Source organism: Macrotis lagotis, chromosome 5, assembly GCF_037893015.1.
Source record: "Macrotis lagotis isolate mMagLag1 chromosome 5, bilby.v1.9.chrom.fasta, whole genome shotgun sequence".
Taxonomy (NCBI): domain Eukaryota; kingdom Metazoa; phylum Chordata; class Mammalia; order Peramelemorphia; family Peramelidae; genus Macrotis; species Macrotis lagotis.
In genome coordinates this window covers 106,727,809-106,751,091 of record NC_133662.1, presented here as the reverse complement: position 1 = coordinate 106,751,091, position 23,283 = coordinate 106,727,809, and the positions used below count along the sequence as shown (strand labels likewise).

Here is a 23,283-nt window from a genome sequence, read left to right as displayed (position 1 = left end):
TCTCCCTTCCCTAAATCACATCCTCTTCATGAATGTCTGGGGACTGGGCCTTTTTGATCGTAAAAGGAAATATGATTCAGGAATAGAATCAGTGTGACCTGTTAAGGGGTTGATTTCTCTTGAGTTCTATTCCATTTTTGTTGTCAACTTCATAGCTTTGGAGCAATGATTCCCTAAATGAGAGTAAATTTGGTATAGTGGCACATTGGTTTTGGAGTCAAAAGACCTGGGTTCATGACCTAGATGGACTACTTACTAATCACATTAACATGGAGAGATCACTTAAACCATACTTACCTGATATGTTACTTCCTTACCTGACAAGATTGTTGTGAGAAAATATTTTGTAAATTGACAAGTACAGTATAAATATGTGGCTATTATTTGTCTTAAGAGAAGGCACTGAATTTTCTAAATTATTAAAGAAAATTGTATTATCTATGATCCTATATTCATAAATATCTATGATCTTTCCCTATATTTTTATCCATGCCTATTTGTGATCCTTAATTTCAGTGAATGGATATATTTATATATTCATTGAAAGACTTTTATGGACTGAGCATAACTAAATGAATAGGGAATTCACAAAAAGTTTATAGTTTCAAAGAGTTGTTGACTTGTACATAGATAATATATTTTGCAAGAAAACACTGTGGCATAAAAAAACCAAAAGTGTCAATGAAACTTTATTAAAAAAATATACACACATATGCATATATTTCTCATTAATAATTAGAATTCATTTTAACACTCAGGTTTCTAGTTTAGGTAATAAGTACTGTTGTATTTCAACTTTCTCTATGTCCACATGGTAGAGTGTACTCAGTGCACAGGAGAGAACTAGAAGTGATTGCCAAAAACATAAAACCATCATGTGTCAAGACTCCCAAATAGCTAGAAATCCCTGACTCAGACACTTAGTTCTAGGTATCTCTTATTTTAATATTTATAGTAGCAGGTGTTTTTAGGTGTAACTGACACAAATTAGGTCGATGAATACAATGGTCTATTTTCTGCTCTATAGTTTCATTAACGTCAGTCTTCAGTAAGCCTAGTAATTAAGAAAGAACTAATACTTTCACATACAATAACAGAATTTTTATCAGGATTCATTTTAACCCTCAAGTTTCTGTTTTAAGTAGTATAAGTACTACACTATTTCAACTTTCTCCACGTCCTCATTTCCTGCTCTATAAACATGTCATGTCGAAAGATGTAACAATCCATTTGATTCACTGTTTTCAAAAAGCATTCAGTTGTGTTTACAGGTAAACATTTTGACCATCCTAATTGACCATCCTAATTTTTTGCTTATTGTTGAATTTCTTTCTTGGAATTAGATGGGGTAAAGAAGAATCAAATTATGATTCATGGAATTGAACCAATGTTGGAGACACCTTTGCAGTGGCTAAGTGAACATCTCAGCTACCCTGATAATTTTCTTCATATTAGTATCATACCCCAATCAACAGATTGAAGGAGAGACTATTCACCTAAGAAAGTATGATCATCACCCTTAAACTGGATCAACCAGAGCATGTCAACCTTTTCCTTAAGTCAGGTTTGGTTGGAGGCAACCTGACCAGAAAAACCTCCTTGCTGCAATGCAAGCCAGAAAGGAAAAAAGATCCCCTGGCCAGATAAGGGCAGTTGGGCTGGCCTTACTCTGCATCACCACTGCTTTCCTCCACTGCCGTCATTAAACCTCAGTTGCAACATGAAAGACTTTATAGGACCACTGCAAGTCTTCTGTTTTCTTGTAAAATATAATGAAGCTGAAACTCAGCCTAAGAAGCAGATGGAAATACGTGCCACTCGAATTGTATTTCTGATTAACAAATAAACAGGGGTATTTCCTAATGTGACCATGGTTGAACTTTAGATAGATACAGGGAGTGGAAACATTGGTTTAATTTTCAAGAGAATTAGACTTAAGAAAGTAAAAAAGAAATTCTGTTATCAATAACTTGCAGTAATTTTTTTGTAAAAGATCAGATTACAGTAAACCCATCTTTCCTTAATGAGAATTTCCTATGTTTACAGTATGTATTGGTATGCAAACAATCTTTTAACTTTGATAATGAGCAGTGAGATTTTTAAATAAAACCTAAATATGTTTTGTCATTTAATAACATGTACAATTTTGTCGCTTTCGAATATTTTCTGACTTGTATATAGCAGATCACTGTTTATACTCTATGTGTTATCATTCAAACAGTTCTTCAGTGGCATGGTGGATAGACTGGGACAACGTGTCTATTAGAGAATTTCTTGCTGCCAATTTTTAAATCTTTATGTGAAAATGTTTTCTTTATTTGATAACATCATAATGTTAAAGTTTATCATTACTATTTAATTTTTTCCCTTAAGTTGAGTCAGTCACATTATAGTATGATCAACAGACGCACTGGATACTTTTGCCTATTGGAAACCCCATTCTTTTCCAAGCTGCATTCATACTGTCTCTGACTGTAATGTTTTTAATGTGGTCCCTTGGCAGTCAGCCTGTAAAGTTTAAACATGACATAGCCTTCCTTTCATTATCTTTCCCTTTACTTTACCAAATATATTCAAAAACTACTGGCACTCTCCTTAAACATTTTTGTGAATTACAGACATTTTCATGTAGACTATCTTTCTATGTGTGCAATGTCAACCCATCTGAGTTTGCTAGCACTTTAATAGTGCAGCAGAAATGTTATTAAATTCCATAACAATATGGAAATATTTCCATTTTTTAAATGTATTTGAATGTTGATCAGAAATTCCACTAGCACTCATTGCTCCTTTCTAATTACAGCTGTCAAATCAATGGCAAAATCAGTCAAAGAAAAGGGGAAAAAAGTTGTACTCTGTGGAGCAGATATAGTGAGATCCAAAAGCAAAAACTGTGGTGCCATAATGATCAGAGCAAAACAACAAATAGACAATAATTAGATAATGTAAATTCAGGAGGAAACTATATTAGAGTAAGGGTAGAGAAGAATAACATAACTCAAATTACTTAAGGATTAAAAGAGTAAAAGCCTAAAAAACATCATTGATTTGTGTTTATCACAAAACAAGAGGTTAGTCCAAAGATGATCACTTATATTAGATGTGTTTGGGGGGTTCCCCATAATGTTTTGACAGACTGAGCTTCATGAACAACAGGGTCAAAATGCATGGACTATTTCTAAACCATGATGAGGAGAGAAAATACTTTGCAGAACATAGAGGTATCATTCTCCACTGATGAGACTGATTTAAGATCTTAGACAGTGGACATGTGAGCTTTAAAATAAGCCTTACTTTAAGAATTTAAAGTAAGTTTAACCAAACTTTTTCCCTTTAAAAACAAACAAACAAACATATTTGGTTTATTATACCAGCAATCTAAATGTGTTGTTCTCTTCTCTAGTCCTATAATCCTTTGTAAGCCAAGTCTCTGTTGCCCAGTGGTGGAACAAAGACAGAAATTAGTGCTTGACTTAAATATCTATTTTTGTTTCTTTTTATTTGACTACTTAAATTTTATGGTTTATTAAAAAATCAAATAAAGCTGGAGTCTGTCTTTATTGTCTAGAAGTTAAACTGAATATTGCCTAAAGCACATCAACAATTTGGGGGAGGGAGAGGGAACCACCTCATTTTTATAGACTGTCTATCATAAAATAAAATATTCACAGAAAAATAAGAAAGACATGAGAGAGAAAATCATAAAACTGTAATTACATAAAAGAATTGTGAAAGGCTACAAATCTCAACATGTTTATTTTATAACATATTTTTCCCTTCCCTTGACTCCAAAGTCTAAAGAAGCATCAGTAAAAAAAAAAAAAATACTTTGTACTGTTTTCCCCTAGGTTATCTTTATCATGTACCTACTTAGTGTACAAAAGAAAAAAATATTTTTTAGAAAATTGGCATTGTTCAATGGGAAATGCACTAAATTGTTGTTCATTTCTCATGGTTTTTAGAAAGGTATAAGCTAAAAAATAAAATAACATGTTCATAAATGGATAAACCAGGGTGATGAACAAAACTCAGGATATTTTAGCTTAGGAAAAATACTTAGGGATCACATAAAAAAAAGTGGGCTCTTTAAATATTTGAAGGGCTATCTTTTGAAAAAGGAATTAGACTTCCTCAGGTAGAAATTGCAAAGAGGTAGATTTGGGGCTCTGAATAATCTCTATTCACAACTGAAATCTAGTGCTTTTGGGAGGTGATGAATTCCCCATCATTGGAGGGTTTCAGGCAAAATCAAGATACCCACTTGAGGATTTTTTTTTTTTTTTTAGTTTTTTGCAAGGCAATGGGGTTAAGTGGCGTGCCCAAGGCCACACAGCTAGGTAATTATTAAGTGTCTGAGGCCAGATTTGAAGTCCTAACTCCAGGGTCTGTGCTCTATCCACTGTGCCACCTAGCCACCACCACCACCCCCCACTTGAGGATTTTGCAGAAGAGATTTCTGTTTGGGTACAGGTTTATACTGACTGATCTTCCAACTCTACAGTTCAGTGTCTAAAAACTTCCTACAGAGCCAAAACTGTGGTTCGGTGTCTTCTACTGATTCATCTCCTAAGGAGTAATGTTAAGTCAGTCCACGGACATGTTTTGCAACTGACTCAAAGATAAGATACACTAATAAAGATTGATGGATGTTGGGATTGATTTTATTTATATATACATACATATATATGTATATATACATATATGCTAGTTCACTATAAATCAGACTAGAAATGATAATTTTTTCTATAAAACATGTAATCTACCAACATTAGCTGTTGAGTGATGGTAGCTTTTAATGGTTATCTCTTTGTGGCGCATTTATATTTTATTTGCTATTGAGATAACTTTTCCTTCCTTTCAGTATTTAGGTGTTTGGTTTATGTGGGTCATGCCAAAGACTGACAGTCTCACTTTTTATTTCTTGAGCTAGTGATATTTTGGTCTGAGGTATATTGGTTTTCCTGTCAGATATGCCAACACATTTCAAACAAGTACCTGTTGCAAAGTGTGAAACGAAAAAATTTAAGGCATAAAAATACTTAGGCAAGTAGGGGTCTACCCAAAGGGATTATAAGTGAGAGAAAGATGAATTCATACTTGTTACCAAGTTTAAATAATTTTCCAAATGCATGCATCTTTTGAACTAATTCATTTTTAGATCTAATAAGTATGTAGCATTTTGAGTTTTTTTTAGGCAATTGGAGTAAAGTGATTTGCTTAGGATTATGTAGCTTGTGTCCAAGACTGGATTGAAACTCAGGTCCTCCTTAATCCAGGGCTGATACTATCTATCTTTACAATCTACATCTACGCACACACTATGCCACCTAACTCCCCAAGCACATATCTTTTTTTTCAAGTTTTTTTTTTGCAAGGCAAACGGGGTTAAATGACTTGCCCAAGGCCACAAAGCTAGGTAATTATTAAGTGTCTGAGGCTGGATTTGAACTCAGGTACTCCTGACTCCAGGACCGGTGCTTTATCCACTATGCCACCTAGCCGCCCCGCACATATCTTTTTTAAACGAATATTTCCCAGATACATTGGGCATTGCAACAGGGAGATGGTTGATTTAAATAAGTTAAATTAATGATTAACCTAAATGATAAACATCTACACTTCAGAGTTTCCAAATTCACTTGCCTTTTTCTGTCATCTCCAAAATGTGCCCCCAGTATATTCCAAAAAGGAAATCAAAATATATCTCTAAGCTGAACTGATAAGAAATATAGTAAGTATGGTGTGGATAAGGATTTGTATGCTAGATTGTAATCAAATTAGAAAAAAATTGTATATTTATATGGGTAAACCAGGGACTACCCATACTTAGGATGAGAGAATGGGTTAGAAAGACTGGTAAATCTGTAAGGAGGGGAGATTTTGGAATGGGAAAATGAATATCAAAAGCAGTCTTTATTACAATCAATTAGGTTCACATGGCAACCTTTTTAAAAAGGAAATAGAATATCAGTGATAGTTATTTTTTGTTTGGAAAAGAGACTGACAGCTCTTAAGGAGAAGGGGAAAGAGAGTGGGGATGGAAAGCAATACAGTCAAGTACTTATGGGGACAGATTAGCAGTAATACCCAAGTGATAGTCACTCAAATCATGCTTCATTTCAACACCATTACACTATGAATATTTGCTAAAGTTTGCATTCATTTTAGTTGCAGCCTCAACCACAGCTTCTACCTTTTCTTTCTACAGCAATACTAATTTAAGAAACCCCATAAAATCAGTCTTATCTGACATGAGTATCTTGTGCCATATATTGTATCTGACCTTTTCATAGATGAGTAATCTGTGTCTGAATTTTGCTTCTCAGACTTTATTTCTGAGTAGTACAAAGAATTTTTAGTAATAATGTCATGCTTAGAATTGTAAGCAAGATTGTATAAAGTATGGCTGTTTCAAGGGAATATTTCAATTTTTCTGTTATTTTTAAATTGAGAAAAATTATTTAAATTGAAAAAAGTACCCTTTTAACTTTGAGCTTTTACACTTTTTATTGTTAGCTGCCTGATACAGCATCATATTATTGGTTAATTCTATCAAACCTTGCTTGAATTTTTAAATGATTCAGTGGGAGGAGATACCTGCTTTTACACATATCTTTGAAAATTATTTGTTTACTTAACAACATTCTTGAGAGATGTTAATGACGCCAAGTTGAAATAACACAGTCATGGAGTTAGAAGAGACCCTATAAGCCAAATAGTCCAGCCATTTACCCAATTACAAGAATCACCTCTACTTGGCCAAGTGCCAAAAAAGGACAGCCTCATTGTTTAAATGTTCAATATGTTGAGTCAAAAATCTATCACCCTAATAGCTTCTATCACCCTATAGCTTCTATACATTAATCTTAATCTAACCTAAGACAATACGTGTGTGTGTGTGTGTATTGCATAATTGCATATGTGTGTGTGTGTGTGTGTGTGTGTGTGTGTGTGTATAATTAAATGTATACTGTCCAGGTTTCATAGGCATTTAGCAATGAGGTCAGCACAACAGTTCAGTAGACCTTCAGTTTGGTAGTCAGTCTAATACCTCTTCTCTCCCACACTTTCTTTCGGAGCCTCCCAATACTGATCTTTCTCTGGCAGTGTGAGTGTCAACCTCATTGTCAATGTGTACCTCCTTGAAAAGGACACTGTCAAAGGTCCAAAGTACTCAAAACTTATCCATTTGCTGTGATCTATGTTTCCACATATGGATGGTGTGGTGCTTGCTGATGGAGCACCTGAGTCTTCTTGATGTTAATTGTTAGATCAAAATTAGCACAAGCAGCAGAGAACTGATCCATACTTAGTTGCATCTCAGCTTCAGAGGCTGCGTTGAGTGCACAATCATTTGCAAACAGAAGATCATGCACCAATACTCCTTGCACTTTGGTCTTGGCTTGTAGCCTTTTACAATTTAAGAATTTACCATTGGGGCAGTAGCTGACCTTGAGGATATGTTCATCCTCAATGGAGGCATTTGATAACATGGCTGAAAACATCATGCTAAAAAGCATGGGAGCTAGGACACATCCTTGTTCCACTCCATTGGTGACTGGGAAATCTTGAGAGCATCATCCACCAGCCAGAACCTGGGCATGCACATGTCATGAAACCGATGTACAATACTGATGAACCAAATTTTGACATAATTTCCCATAAAACCTTGCAACTGATAGTATCAAAGGCTTTGGTCAGATCTACAAATGTTGTATTCAGACCTCTGTTCTCTTCCTAAGGATCAGCCTATTGAGAAAGACTCTGATAAGAATCTTAGGAGCAATGATTAAAAGAGAAATACCCCTGTGATTGTCACAGGGCAATCTATTCCCTTTACCTTTATGGAGATGGATGATGGAGGCATCCTTAAATTCTTGGGGGACTAACCTCTTCATGCCATATAACCTGGAAAATTTCAGTCAGTTTTTGGATGAGCAATGGACCCCTACCACCACCTAGTAAATCTCAGTTGGAATAGAATCAGCACCAGGTGCTTTGCCATTTGAAAGGAGCCTATTGGCATTCAAAACCTCTTCTTGAGTTGGAACTTCAGTTAGGGACTGATTGACTTCAACTTGAGGTAAATGGTCAGTAGCTTCTGTGATCTGATGATGGTCTGTTAAGAACAATATGGAAGTGTTCAGCCTGTCTCTAGAATCACATCCCTATCAATCAATGTAGATCCATCAGCACTGAGTAATTGAGATGCATCATATGTCTTTGGCCCATAAATAGCTTTCAGGGCATTGTAAAAGCATTTTGGTTTGTTCCTATCTGCATAAGATTGAATTTCATCTTCCTTCTTACTGAGCTTACTGTATCTAAGCTTTGTTTGGACTTTACTTTTGTTGGAATTAAATGACAGTCTACCAGCGCTATGTCAGGAAACTGAATTGATTCCATTTAAATTGTCTTAGGAAGAGTCTGAAGATCACCTGGCAGGAGAAGATACCAGACACCGAGATCCTTTCTTGAGCTAAATGGCCTTGCATTCCAACATTACTACAGAAAGTGCAATTATGATGGGCTGGGCACATTGTTAGAATACCAGATATATGCTTGCCAAAAGAAACTATTTTATGGAGAACTCACACAGGGCAAGCGCTCGCAAGGGGTCAGAAGAAGTGATACCGGATCACCCTGAAAGTCTCATTGAAGAACTTTTGAATTGATTGTACAACTTGGGAGACACTGGGACAGGACCACCCAGCCCTCATCAGTGGGGGGGTGCCACACTCTATGAGGAAGACAGAATCAAAGCAGCTAAATTTAGAGGACCCACCTCAGCTGTTCACATGGACTATTTGTGTCTGACCTGTGATGGATCAGCCACAGTCAGACAGACTGTAATTTGTTTCAAACATAGTGATGTCATTTTGGTTGTCTTTGATAACAAAAGACAAGAACCAACCACCATATATATATATATATATATATATATATATATATATATATATATATATATATGTGTGTGTGTGTGTATATGTATATGTATATATACATGTATATGTATATATACATATATATGTATATATACATGTATGTATATATACATATATAGATACATATATGTGTATATATACATATATCCCATATACATGTGTGTATAAATATATATAGTGTACATACAATAAATACATATATATATATATATATATAGTGTGTGTATGTGTGTATAAAATTGTCATACCTCTTCCATATGACAATCATTAAAATCTTTAAAGGTATCTAGTATAGCCTCACTAAATATTTTCTTTTGACCAGACATTCTCAGTTCACCCACCTTCCCCATAATGTAGTTTCCAAACTCTATTATCCCATTGGTATATCATTACTTCTTTGATTCCCAAATCTAAAACTGTGCTACAGACCTCTCCAGCATTTCCAATATCTTTTGGCATACATCTCTAGCTTTATAGCAGTTTGAGGTCAATATGGCCAAAAGTAGACACATCACTTCTCTCCCTTCTCCTACCTAAATAAGTAAATAAAACAAGTATTTCTGCCTATCTCTTTTGGTTATGTTGATGACATGCCCATCCTTCAGATACACAGGCTTTAAACTGTGGTTTCCAATCAATGGATAGGTCTTGTCGATTCTACACCAGCAGAATCAGTGGGTGTGCCCATTACCACTGCATCCACTTCAAACAATCCTCTCCTGAACTTTTGTTATAAATAAACTATCATGAATTCTCACATTTTAATTATTTTTCTCCAGTCCAACCCTCACACTACAGTCAAAATGTCATTTATGCTGTCACTCCTTAGAAACCTGCAATGCCTCCCCCCACTCACCCATTTCCTATCAAAGTCTATTTCTGATTTTCTAGTTATAGTTCTGATAAAGTCTATTTCTGGCATTTTAGGCCTTCCACAATCCGACCTAAATTTACCTTATCTAAAACTCATTTTTCTTCACACATTGTATATTCCAGCCAACCTGGACTACTCAGTATATCCTATTCTCATCTTTCCTTTTACTAAACATTTCCATACTTTTGCTCATGCTACCTGCATATCTGAAATAGACTCACCCTAACTTGCCGCATTGTTTCTTCAGGGCCCAGCTCAGAGGCTGCCTCATCCATGAAGCCCTTCCCAATTATTCATTCACAATATTTCTTCTGGTGATTTATCTGGTCCTCTCAGGTCCTTGTCACATTCTTCCTTGGATCGTGTATTGTGACTGGTATAAATGTCTAATTTCTGTAGATTGTGAGTACCTTAGAGTCAGACTATGTTTTATTTCATTTGTATGAATTTAGCCCATAGGGAAGGGCCATGAATGTAGTACCCATTTGGTAAATGTTTGTTGAATGGAGTATTTGGAAACCTCAAGTCCCCAAGACAATACTCCGGATGTCTGTCAGGGGGGGTCAGATGGATAAGTGGGCAGCACACACTTGACTATAATCTGTGGTCTCAAATATCATAATACTATTAATTCAGCCTAAGATTACATTGGATTTTCAGTTGGTCTTTTTTTTTTTCTTTTTAAATAAGGTAATCACTCTAACATAATTTCAGAGGAGATTTATCCTAACTCATACAAGTAAAGTAGCAGAGTGCAAATTGAAACCAAGATTCTTTCACTCCAGGAAGGAAGTAAACAAGTATTTATTAAGTGCCTAATGTGTGCAATCACTGTTCTTAGTTTTAAAAATATCTCATTAATCTAAACAACCCTGAGATGTTAGATGCTAAAATTTCCCCCATTTTATAAATGGAGGAACAGAGATTAAATGACTTAACCAACTTAGCTAGAAGTAAGTGTCTAAGCCTGGATCTGAATGAAGATCTTCCCAAATCTAGGCCCATAGCTCTTCCCACTGTACCACCCAGCTGCCTCTGAATGCCTCACTCCACTATATCATGCCACTTCCTGATGTGTGTCAGTTCTAGGTAGCTCAGTGGATAGAGCACTGGCCTTGGAGTCAGGAGTGCTTGAGTTCAAATCCGGCCTCTGATGCTTAATAATTACTTAGCTGTGTGGCCTTGGACTAGCCACTTAACCCCATTGCCTTGAAAAATCTAAAAAAAAAAATTGATAACTCATCATAATGTAATCCTATGCAAGAGAGACAGCAATCACTTATTGATCTAGCTGGAGAGCTTTGTGTAGCACACTAATTGTATATATAATGAGAAGTATTTATACTTTATCCAGAATGACACCCCACTCCAGAACTTTTCCTTCCCCTCACTTCCCAACATAGGGAACATTGCTAGGATGCTAAAATCTGGAATTCACTATAGAAGAATAATCGCAAAGAAAATCCTTTACATATTACTTAGAGGCCAATGTACATATATTGTCATACTCAAACTACATTATAATATCCACCAATTGGGGAAATGGATGAACTAGTTATGGTATATGAATGACTTGAAGTGCTCTATAAGAAATCATGAGCAGCCTGATTTCAGAAAAGACTTTCATTAACTGTTGCTGAGTGAAGGGAGCAGAACCAGGAGAACCTTGTGCACCTTAAAAGTAACACTGTGGGGGGCAGCTAGGTGGCACAGTGGGTAGAGCACCAGCCCTGGAGTCAGGAAGACCTGAGTTCAAATCTAGTATCAGGCACTTAATAATTACCTAGCTGTGTGGCCTTGGGCAAGCCACTCAACCCCATTTGCCCCGAAAAAACCTAAAAAAAAAAAAGCAACACTGTGAGACAATGGAAGCAACTTCTCAGCAGTTCAGTAATCAAGAACAATCCTGAGAGACCTCTTAAGGGAAATGCCATTCCCATCCAGAGAAGAAACTATAGATTCTGAATGCAGAGCAATGCATAATTTTGTTTTTCTTTCCTTCTCAGGGCTCCCGCCGACCCCCCCCCCCCCCCGCCTTAGTTTTACAGCATGACTAATATGGAAATAAGTTAAAAACAATTGTACATGTATCAAATTGTTTACTGACATGGGGAGGGAGTAATAAAAGGAGGACAGTAGAAAAATGTGGAACTCAAAAGCTTGCAAAAAGGATGAATGCTGAAAAAATAAAATAACTTTTAAGAAAAACTAAACATTTAAAATCAACAAGCATTAAGTGCCACTGTGTTTAAAAAATAGGGATACACAAAAAAAAATCAAAAGATTATCCCTGTCTTCAGGAAGCTCACAGTCAAATTGGAGAGACAAATTGTAAACGATAATGCATATGCCCTCCTTCCTAACCTCATCCACACCTATTCAATAAACCACATCTAATCCCCTACATTTTATGTGGATCCTGGATAAAGTTTATTACCTGTTAGCAAGCTTTTTTCTGAGTCCTAAATTATAGGACAGCTTAACCTTTTCTGCTTAAAGAAGTTGTTTATTCTTGCTTGTGTATTTTCCCTCCTTTCCCGGTAATATTATTGGTGTTAACAAATAATACTGAAAACACTTCTTAATCTGATATACTGGAATAATGATGTGCCTCAGGGAAACTCTATTACATGGATAATGGAGAAGATGTCAAATCTTAAAGAACAGGACTTTGACCTGGAGGCAACTCAAAGGAGATGATGAAGAACCAAAGGAAGAAGGAAAAGAGTCAGAGTCATCAGAAAGAATGGGATCATGAACACAGATCCAATCTTGACTTTGTCAGGACAAAGCACCTGGGCAGGACAGTGAATCACCATTTCAGCTGGAGCCTGCCACACCCATAAAAATAACCCTTAGGAAGCCACAACAAGGCAAACTGTTGAATGGCACTCTTAACCTTTTGCATGTGACCTTGATACTTGACCTACAACATCAGTAGCCAATGGTCAGCTCGTGGCATGGTGGACAGAGTGCTGAAGTTGGAGTCAGGAAGAGCTAAATTCAGATGCAGACTCAGACCTGAGTGTGTCCCTAGCAACTCATTTAACTTCTTTCTGCCTCAGTTTCCTCATCTGTATAATGAGAACAATAAGACTATTGTGTAGATCAAATGAGATATTTGTAAAGCCCTTTGAAAGCCTTAAACTTCTGTCTAAATCCAAGGGGTTTTTAGCATAAATTAGATTATACAGCATTCACTCAATGATATTAAGTGCCTACTACTGTAAATTGGCTGTATAACTAATAACAGGAGTTCATGACTACTGGATAGATCACTTTTCATTGGTCCGAGGCTACATATAGCAGAATTGTTGGGTCTACCTTGGGAGTTTCTTCCCTAGAAGTTCCCAATACCAATGAAATCATGGAGACCCCAAATAAACAAACAAAACGCTATGAATTGAGGGAATGTCAGAGTAATTAGAAAGGGAGGCATGATTACATTGATTTAAAACCCACTGAGATTGAAGTGCAGAAAAGTCAGGTGAAAATGCTACACTTCAGGTGAAAGAGCTGGATGTGGGCTAAAAGATAATCTTGTTTCAATGCTGTCATTTTACAGGTAAGGAAACTGAGGGTCATTTATCCAAATTTCCAGAAGTAGTAAGTACCATTTTCTTATTTGAAGAAACTGCTTTTTCAAATTATGTTTTGGATATCAAAAAATGCAAACTAGGGTCAGAGCAGAATATCTGTCAATACACATATCTTCAATGAATTACTGATCAATTATATATTTAATCAATTGCATTAAAACTTGTTGATCTAAAAGAGCAATAGAATTGGTCACTGGATTGAAGAGACTGGAACTCTAGAGCAATTAGGGCTGCCTTGATGGTGCTAGATGAAGTGAATGAGATCACTAAAGAAACTTAAAGGGGTTCACATTTAGGGGAAAGAAGGAAAGGAAAAATAGCAGGTATGGGGCGGCTAGGTGGAGCAGTGGATAAAGCACTGGTCCTGGAGTCAGGAGTACCTGGGTTCAAATCCGGTCTCAGACACTTAATAATTACCTAGCTGTGTGACCTTGGGCAAGCCACTTAACCCCATTTGCCTTGCCAAAAAAAAAAAAACCTAAAAAAGAAAAATAGCAGGTAAAGTGGAGGCCATGAAAGAAAAATAGCAGGTAAAGTGGAGGCCATGCTAAGTGAGAAGAAGAGGACTGGTTAACAATGTGATATGGATAAAGAGAAATCAGAATGGGGGCTAGGGTAAAGCTGTTGGATTTGAAAATTAAGAAAGGGTTTTTTTTGTTTTGTTTTTAGTTAAGTGATGGGATGGAAACTATATTGTGAGGGAAAGGAGTAAGAAGCTGGTGAGGATTAGAAAAAGAAAGTATAGAATTTTCTTTCTAGAATGTTAGCAGCAAAAGGCTTATCAGGATTCAGGGAAAGTTTTTTTTGTGGCTATTTTTGCTTTTAATTATTGAAGAACAAGAAGTATTGAGAATGTTTGGAGGCATAAGAGAAAGTCATTGAAGAGGAAGATATTAGAGAAAGAGAGATTGAACATGTAAAAGAGAAAGGAGTACATGTAATACCTACATAATATTGAGCAAGTTATTTCATTGTCTCTGAGCCTCAGCTTTTTCCTGTGGAAAATAAGGGTGTGGAGATAAAGGTCTCTGCAATCACTTCCAGTTCTAAAATCCTTTGGGTATCATAGTTTGGTATAAATCGATCTCTCATATTAGTGTCCTCACTGATAAAATAAACTATATATATTTCCTTCACAAAGGGTACCACAATAACCTGAATATTATTCTGCCTTCCATTCTAATTCACCTGAATTATGGCAATTGAATTGAAACTTTAAGGGTTGATGTAGGTTTTGAAATGAGGTTTGTTGGAAAAAAAGACTTTTAACACCATTACCAGATATTTGAAGTTACAGAATGAAAAAGAAAAATATCTTTTAACAAATACAAACTAATTTTAAATCACCCACTGTTTAAAAGTGTTTATCATAAATCTTAATCCATTTCAGTGCTTAAGTGATGGCATCCATTACCTTATCAAAAGGCATTAGATTGGGGGGGGGCTAGGTGGCACAGTGGATAGAGCACTGGCCCTGGAGTCAGGAGTACCCAGATATTTGAAAATTAGACCAGAGTAGAATATTTCCCTGCCATTATGCATATCTGTGATGAACTTGCAATCAATTACATATTTAATCAAATTCAAACTGAGCACCCACAAAGTTCTTGCTACCTTAGGGAGGCATCACATGTTAAGTGAGCAAGAAGAAATAAAAGTCACAACCTCTACCTTTAAGGGCTTATACTCGAAAAGCAAATCCCTCAATTGGTTATGTGTGTCAAAGTAATCAACCAATGACTAAGTATTGAGCACCTACTCTGGTGCTTGGAACTGAAGATATATTTACAATGGAAGAAATACTACAAGCTCACATGGACTTTATATTCTAATGGAGACAATAAGTATTTATAAAAGTATATACAAAAATATAGGGAGAAAAATTGCATGTACAAATACTTGGCTGGAGGGAAGGGGATAAGCATTTAGAGTGCCTATTATGTGCTGGATACTTCCCACACACACACAAATATCTCATTTAATCCTCACAACAATTCTATTATTATTCCCTCTTATAGGGAATATAAGAAACTGAAGCAAACAGGTTCAGTGACTCACAGCTAGAGTGTGAAGTCAAATTTGAACCCAGGTCTTCCTGATTCTAGAACTGGTGTGCTCTATCTCCTGGGTCACCAGCCACCTCTAGGCACCAATAGTTGGTTTCAGCTGCAGGTCAGATGTCACCATTCCCAGAGCTCTTGAATTCAGGGCCTTGGACTGTTACCATGAGAATCCAAGGGGAGATATTGGTCAAAGTGTGGTGGTGGTGGTGGTGGTGGTGATTTGACTTACCTGGCACATTCTGCGGCTTCTTGCCTGTCCCCCCAGCAGAGGGTTTGCCTGCCTTGTATTTGGCAACTGGTTAACATTTGAGTGGGGTGGGGGGAGGTTGGCTCTCCCCTTCTCCACTGGAGTTGCTTCCTGAGAGGGCTGGAGGGAGGGGTGCTGCCACTCTTAGCATTCCTACATTTAGATACCTGTTGGTCCCAGTTGGTGAGCAGCTCTCATTGGATGAGGATTTCTGTCTTCAAAGACGACTATGGGAGCTGAGCTGAAAAAGGGTCTGGTAACTTGGGGTCATTGCTCTTTTCAAGGCTCTTAGGGCCCCTGTTAGGGTCTGAAGAGAGAAAGATATCTGATAAGAGCAAGATTGGGAAAAAGGAAATGATAGTGAGCCAAGTACTGAGTTCTTTAAGAAAGAAAACTTCTGTGATTGGGATTGGGTGGAAAATTTTTATTGAGTAGACGTCAAAGTTAGAAGAAAGTTTGCTAGCAGTGCCAGTGAGCAGGGGCCAAAAGCTTGCATGGGAAATGGCCTATTTGTAGATAAGTTTCCTGGATTCTAAATAAACTAAATCATACCTAACTCAGTATAGAAAAAAATACATAGGGACACTCAAAATCAACTGAAATGTCAAGGTGCTTTAAGAAGGGTACTTTAGGGGCGGCTAGGTGGCGTAGTGGATAAAGCACCGGCCTTGGAGTCAGGAGTACCTGGGTTCAAATCTGGTCTCAGACACTTAATAATTACCTAGCTGTGTGGCCTTGGACAAGCCACTTAACTCCATTGCCTTAGAAAAACAAACAAAAAAAAAGAAGGGTACTTTAGCAGAGTGAAGTTGTGGAATTATGTAGGAGTTGTAAAATATAAACACAATATATAATATTAAAAATAGAATGTAAATAGAATATACAACATTATATTTCATACATTATGTAATATATATTATTATATATTATAGCAAATATACACTATTACTTATGAGTATAATATATTACTTGTATAAGTATGAAATTATACAATAAGTACAATGTTATACAAAGCTGAAAGATATCAGAAACTTAGCTTGTCCCTGCTTGGGCTAGAGTTTGTTTAGCCTCATTATCTGAGGGCAGAAACAATATTCTTAGTGCTTTTCATAGGATATAGAGCTGGATGTGGGCTTCAATGACTTTGTTTTACAGATAAAGAAACTGAGGCTTAGATAAGAATACACAGGTAATAAGTACCATTTCCTTTATTGAAGAAATTGAATTTTTAAATTAATTTTCTGTATATCCAAAAATAGAAAATAAGACCAGAGCAAGATATCACTTTGCCATTAGGAATATCTATGATGACCTACCGAGAAGTTACATATTTGATGAATTGTATGAAAGCTTATTAATCTAGAGATCAATAAAGGGATCTGTAAAATAAAATTAGTCATGTTGAATCTACTTGGGATCAGCTTTGTGGCTAGATTTACAAAATCTCTTTGCAAAGCTTGAATAAATATTTTTTTCTGCGCACTTATCCTGCAACTGACAAAATTCTCAAGGTGCTTGGCAGGGAGGTAGATTAAATGATCCCCAAGCCTGCTTAGAGAAGAGGACCAAGGAGGTGGCAGAGCAAACTTTTCCAAGAAGTCCCTCCAACTCTCCCACTTTTCATGTGTCTTCTCCAAATTCCCGTTCCACTTGAGGGCATCTATGAAAGCTGAATCCAACTCTCCTTTCTTGACTGAAATGGGGAATAACAGTTTGAACTGCCTGGCCCAACCTGGAGCTAGGCAGAAATCGAAGCAAGCATCTGACACATTACTGCTGCCTCCAAAGAAGGGGGCACTGGACCAGATGGCTCTGGAAGAGAATGTGAGACTAGTGGCCTTGCCCAGGCCTCCCTCACCTCCCTGATGTCACGGTCTTCTTGAAGAGCGAAGGACAAGCAAGAGCAGAGCCCAAAGGTTTGTCAAAAACAGCAGATGTGAATGGGAACAAGGAGAAGGGAAAGCATACTTTGTGCTGGGTGCTGTGCTTCTTACAAATTGTATCCTCTTTGTTGCTCAAAACAACCCTGTGAGGGAGGTGCCATCGTTAGCTACATTTTTAAGAAGCAGAAGCAGAGGCTAATGACTTGCCCGGGGTCACACAGCTAGTGTCTAAACTTCATATTTGAATTCAGGCCTTCCTGACTCCGGGCCAGGGCTCTACCCGCTACACCATCAGCTGCTCATGGGCATGGGAGAAACAGAGTTATAAGACAAGGGGGCAGAGTATCACGGACCCTAGAGCAGGAAGGTCTCCAAGCTCATCTAGTCTAACCCACCTCATTTTGTAGATGGAGAAACTGAGGAAATGTGAATATATGAAACAGAAATCTGAGAGAAAATGAACACTGCTTTCTCATATTCTAACAAGAAGATAAAGATTAAAATATACATTTGTTAAGCACTATCAGTGGGCCTAGGTTCAAATCTTGCCTTTTTCATGTACTGTGAGACCTTGCACAGATCTCATAACCTCTGGGTCTTACCTCATCTGTAAAAGGAAGGCATCGATTGGGTTGACTTCTGGATGTCTTCTGGCACTAAATCTGGGATACTCTGAATAAGTGGAAGAGGAAAAAAAGAAGGGAAGAAGATAGTCTTATTATATTTTTTAAAGCTGCATCAGGAAGGTCAGCCTTTGTTTCCATCTAGTTATCTCTTACTTTGTAAGGTTTACTGGAAGGTATTCATAATTTGAGGTAGGAGAAATTGTATTATTGTTACTTAGCCCACAAATTTTACTTTAAAAAAAAAAAGACTGTGTCTCCCTATTTCACCCAGGCTGGATGTTCAGAGACCATTCCTGAGCCCCATCTCACTGCTGATCAACATTGGTACTTTGTTCAGATCCACATTTGACCTAGACTGCTTTGGCCATCTTCAGGCAATCCTAAGAGGCAGCTCACAGTATCAATACTAAACTTAGGCATAGTCCACAACAACATAGAATTCCTGAGCTCATTTATCAACCTCAGCCACCCTGGCAGATGAGATTACAGGTGTAATCACTTGATTTTATACTTCTAAAGGTAGCTTTCTTTAAAGTAAGGCACCAGGGGCAGCTAGGTGGTGCAGTGGATAGAGCACTGACCCTGGAGGCAGGAGTACCTGAGTTCAAATCCGACCTCAGACACTTAATAATTACCTAACTGTGTGACCTTGGACAACCCACTTAACCCCATTACCTTGCAAAAGAAAAAAAAAAGTAAGGCACCAAGGTGGCCCAGTGGATAGTCAGGAACACCCGAGTTCAAATTTGGTCTCAAACATTTATGAGCAGTGTGACCCTGGACAACCCAGTTGTCCATGGAATACAGAAATAACTTATCAAATATCTATTCAATTAGGAAAGGGGAAAAATCCCTCTAATATTTACCCCTCTCTTCCCCCCAGCCCCACCCCCAAAGGTTTATGCAGTGATGAGAGTTGGATTTGGAATCAGAGGACCTCAGTTCAAATGAAACCTCTGCCATTTAGCACCTGTGAAATTGTAAACAAGTCATGTACTCCTTTGGACCTTAATTTTCTCATCTGTAAAATGGCACTAAATGACTTCTTGGATCTTTTCCAGCCTTTAATACAGTGTCCCAGGATCCTACTGGTACAGCTTGAGATTCGAAAGGGCCCCCCCCCTTCTTCCCTAGCCTCCATCCCCCAAGTGCCCATGAATTGTAGGGCAGCCTTTTCATTTAAATCTTAGCCCAATTCACACACAAATGCAGAAATCCCCAGAAGCTGTGCTTTCTCTAAAGCTAAAGAGTATCTTGATCTGGCAGACCCTTCCTAATGATCTGGAATGGTTTCCTGCTTTTCTGCCCAATGTCAGTGACTGGCAGTGCAAGTGGGGTGCAGGGAAGGAAGACTGGATTTGGTGGTTGAATCCTGACTCTTCCAGTGTGACCCTATTAGACAAATGATTTTATTATAGACTCCCCCACCCCCACCCCCCAGTCCTAACTTCCTATAAAATGAGGAATTTGGAGTCTGACCCCAAAGGTCCCTTCTAGCTCTCAGGTGATGATCCCAGAGCAAAGTGTCATGTGTCTGACAGCATCAGTAACCCTCTCCCTTCACCTTCCCTAGGCCTCTGCCAAGTTCTTGGGTAATCTCAAGTGACAAATCTCTGAACCTGTGTGAAAGCCACCAACCCTCAGATAATGGAATGCAAGCTGGGGAAGTGACTTGATAAGGTAATCATTTGCATGGTTTCCTGTGTGTTCCATTGAATTCTGTTGCTACCTGTCCTAGACAACATTAAAAATATTATGCTGAAATTCTCATCCAGTCTTGTCAGTGCTGATTCCCAAGATAGGCCTCAGCAGCTTCATTCTCCTATAGAGCCTCCTCTAGTCACTGTATTATCAACATAGATAAGGACAGAGCTGATGAGCCAAGAAGCAGGAAACTAGACAGCAGCATGAAGGGAAATGGGGCTTACATATGATCACAGATACATTGGACTCTAAAGCTCAGACAGAGTCCAACCCGGCAACCCCCCTTTTATTAATAGATGATAAAACTGAAAGCCAGAGACTTCTAGTCACTGGTCCATGGTTAAGTGACAGTCCTGGAACAAGGACTCCTGCCTCATGCAGCAGGTACTCTATGAAGGCCATTTGCATCTGGGCCTGATGACATTTGGCATCAGACCCTATCTCATCCTTGGCTGGCAAGGTTGGCAGTTGGCAAGGCCAAAATTCTGCTTTAGTTTTTACATGAAATAGTTGAAGGTACATTAAAATGCCTGCCTAATGTTCTTGTTTAAGAAAGAGTTTCATTTCTAATGACACAGCACCCCAGGACATTCCTTGATTTAGTCACAAGAACCAAAACTGATGTGTGGCCAGTTTCAAGTCGTTTTTAGTAGCAGCCAGTATAGAGAACAACAGACTTCTGAAAACAGATGTATTATCTCTCTAGTTTTCTTTCAGCTGCCTCTCATGCTCAAAACCCAACTCTCGAGAGGCCTGATTTGAGTAAAATATGCCAACTTCCCTGCTGGTCTTGAGCTGGGGTTTGAGCTGATTCTAGTAGGCTCAGTTGACACTCTCTCCCAGGCTCTCTACTCCACTGAAGAGCCAACCTTCCCCTCTCCCATATACAGCAAGCTTCGTCTTTTTTTGCCCTTTTTTTATCTCACAAAAACAGCAATGAGTAATTGCTTTCAATGGTTAAGCATTTTCAGTGATTAATTCGTGGGAAAGAGAGAGGAAATAAGAGAACATCCCTGAAAGTTATTTTCTCCTGTGGACTCTATTTCCTTCCATCAAGTTCAACTGACTTTGAAGTCGTGGTATTCCTATCTGTGCAAGGGGAGAGTCCTATCAGGGTTTGTAATGAGGCTTAATTGGGAAAAAATTGATTTTCATTGTTACATTTTAGTGCAGAAGAGTACTTTTGGAATACTTATGTCTGTAGCCTGTGGTTCAAAACTCATTTGAATAAGACTCTACTCATAGTAGAGATTAATTACCCCATCTTCCACACTTGAGTTCAGGAGCTCTAGAAGAAAGATTCTGGTCTTTTGACTTCCAGCTTTGAGAAAGAAAACCATGATTCTGGGATGTCCCCTCTCCCAAACTGTCTCTGATTCTCCCTCCCATAGGCACAGAGCATTGACCATTCAATTTCTACCAATAAGCAGAATTTTATGTTAAGTGGAGTTGGGGGGCAGGTTACAACATATGATATACTTATTTAGACAGTAGTTTGAAGGGCTGAAATAACTCCCTGCTTTTTGGACATTAGGACTCTTCCCTCCTGGAACTAGAAGTTCTGTGACCAGGGAGGTTTCCACATCAAGTCATTTATTAATGGGCTAAATTCTGAGGATACAGGGAAAGGCAAAAACAGGCCCTGGCCTTGAGAAGCTCACACCCTTGGAGAGAAGAAAACCACCAACAAGTCTGTACAGCCAAGAGAGAAACAGGATAAATTGGAGCTCATTTCAGAGGGAAGGCCCTACCTAGCCTTAAGGGAGACTGGGGAAGTCAGGATTCTAACTGGGAAATAGAAGTGAAGATGGAAAGCATTCCAGGCATGGGGGACAGTTGGAGAATATGTAGCCAACAGAAGGAATGTTTTATGCAAGGAACCACACAGTGGAACAGCAAGGAGGCCCATGACACTGGATCATAGAGTAGACGGGAGCAAAAGTAAAAAGACTGGTAGGAGTGGAAGGAATCAGGTTAAGAATGTCTTTGGAAGCCTAATAGATGGTGTTATATTTGACTCTGGAGGGAACAGGGAGCCACTGGAGTTTATTAATAGGCAGTTGAAATGGTCCAAAGCAAAAACAAGATGGGAGTCATAATCTCCTTTGGAAAGAACACTAACCTGAGCATCTGGAAAACTGAGTTCTAGTCTCCCATCCCCCCCCCCCCCCAGCCATCTGAGTGAATAGAGACCTCAGCTGCCCCAGGCTGCAAAGTGGGGGCAGGGGAAGGAGCAGGTTGGTGATTCCAAAACACCAGAAAGTTCTTAAAGAGGAAAGAAAAACTGACCAAGACTTGAATGCTCTTCCCTCATTTTAAAACCTGTCAGCTAAACATTTATTTAGAGGTTCCTATATACAAATCTCTGTTTTAGGGAAAGGGATGAAAAGATGAATAAGTTTTAGTCCCTGCTCCTGACCTCAGGGAGCTTTCAGTCTAATAAGAAAGACAATACATACTTCCAGTGGACAGACCTGGAGTCAGGAGGACCTGAGGTCAAATTCTGCCTCAAACTACCTAGTTGTGTGACACTGAGCAAGTCATTTAACCCCATTTGCCTCAGTTTCCTCATTTGTAAAATCAGCTAGAAAAAGGAAATGGCAAACCACTCCAGTTTGTTTGCTAGTAAATCCCAAATTGGATCAAAAAGAGTCAGAAACACTTAATTGGCCAAACACCACAAAATTGCATTTATAAAAATAGGGATGAGAATTTGCACTGGATCTGTAATTTCATTGATGAAAGGAATCCTCAATGAGGAAACTCCCACTAGTAATCCAAGTTGGCACCTCTTTTGCTTTCTAAAATATTTATCAGCACCCTCTTTGTTGGGGCAAAGAAGTGGAAGTTACAGGGATGCCCATTAATTGGAGAATGATTTAATAAGTTTTGGTATATGACTATGATGGAATACTACTCTACTATAAGAAATGATGAACTCAATGATTTTAGAAAAACATGGAAAGACTTGCTTGAAATAACAAAGAGGAAAATGAGCAGAACCAAGAGAGCATTGTATATAGAAATAGTAATATTGTGTGGGGTTTTTCTTTTTTCTTTTTTTTTGGCAAGGCAGTGGGGTTGTGCCTTGCCCAAGATCATACATCTAACCAACCCAGTGTCAGTTATATTTACGCAGTGTATAGTCCATACCTGGAGCACTGTTCTCCCACCTCACATCTTTTCTAATGAAATAAAGGTGTATTCAGACCATACTAATGTTTCTCATTTTACAGATGATGAAACAGGCTCAGTGAAATAACATGAATTAACTGAGATTCCAAAAGTAATGTCCCAGAGCATGGATTTGAACACAGGACCTTTTACCTCCAAATCTAATTC

The 23,283-nt window shown here is 38.0% G+C and overlaps 1 protein-coding gene across 5 annotated transcripts in view; it reads left to right on the top strand.

The window, feature by feature from the left end:
* The window catches only part of ATG5 (autophagy related 5), a 164,283-nt gene extending 144,368 nt beyond the window's left edge, over positions 1-19,915 (top strand). For 2 of the 5 annotated variants that reach the window (XM_074187266.1, XM_074187263.1), the window contains exon 8: positions 1,344-4,638. In XM_074187266.1, the coding sequence (XP_074043367.1) occupies positions 1,344-1,480 (137 nt within the window). In that variant the 3' untranslated portion in view covers positions 1,481-4,638. Of the gene's footprint in view, positions 1-1,343; positions 4,642-19,810 lie in introns of those variants that run through there. The other 3 variants (XM_074187264.1, XM_074187267.1, XM_074187265.1) reach the window with 3 other exon arrangements.
* The last annotated feature ends 3,368 nt before the right edge of the window (positions 19,916-23,283 follow it).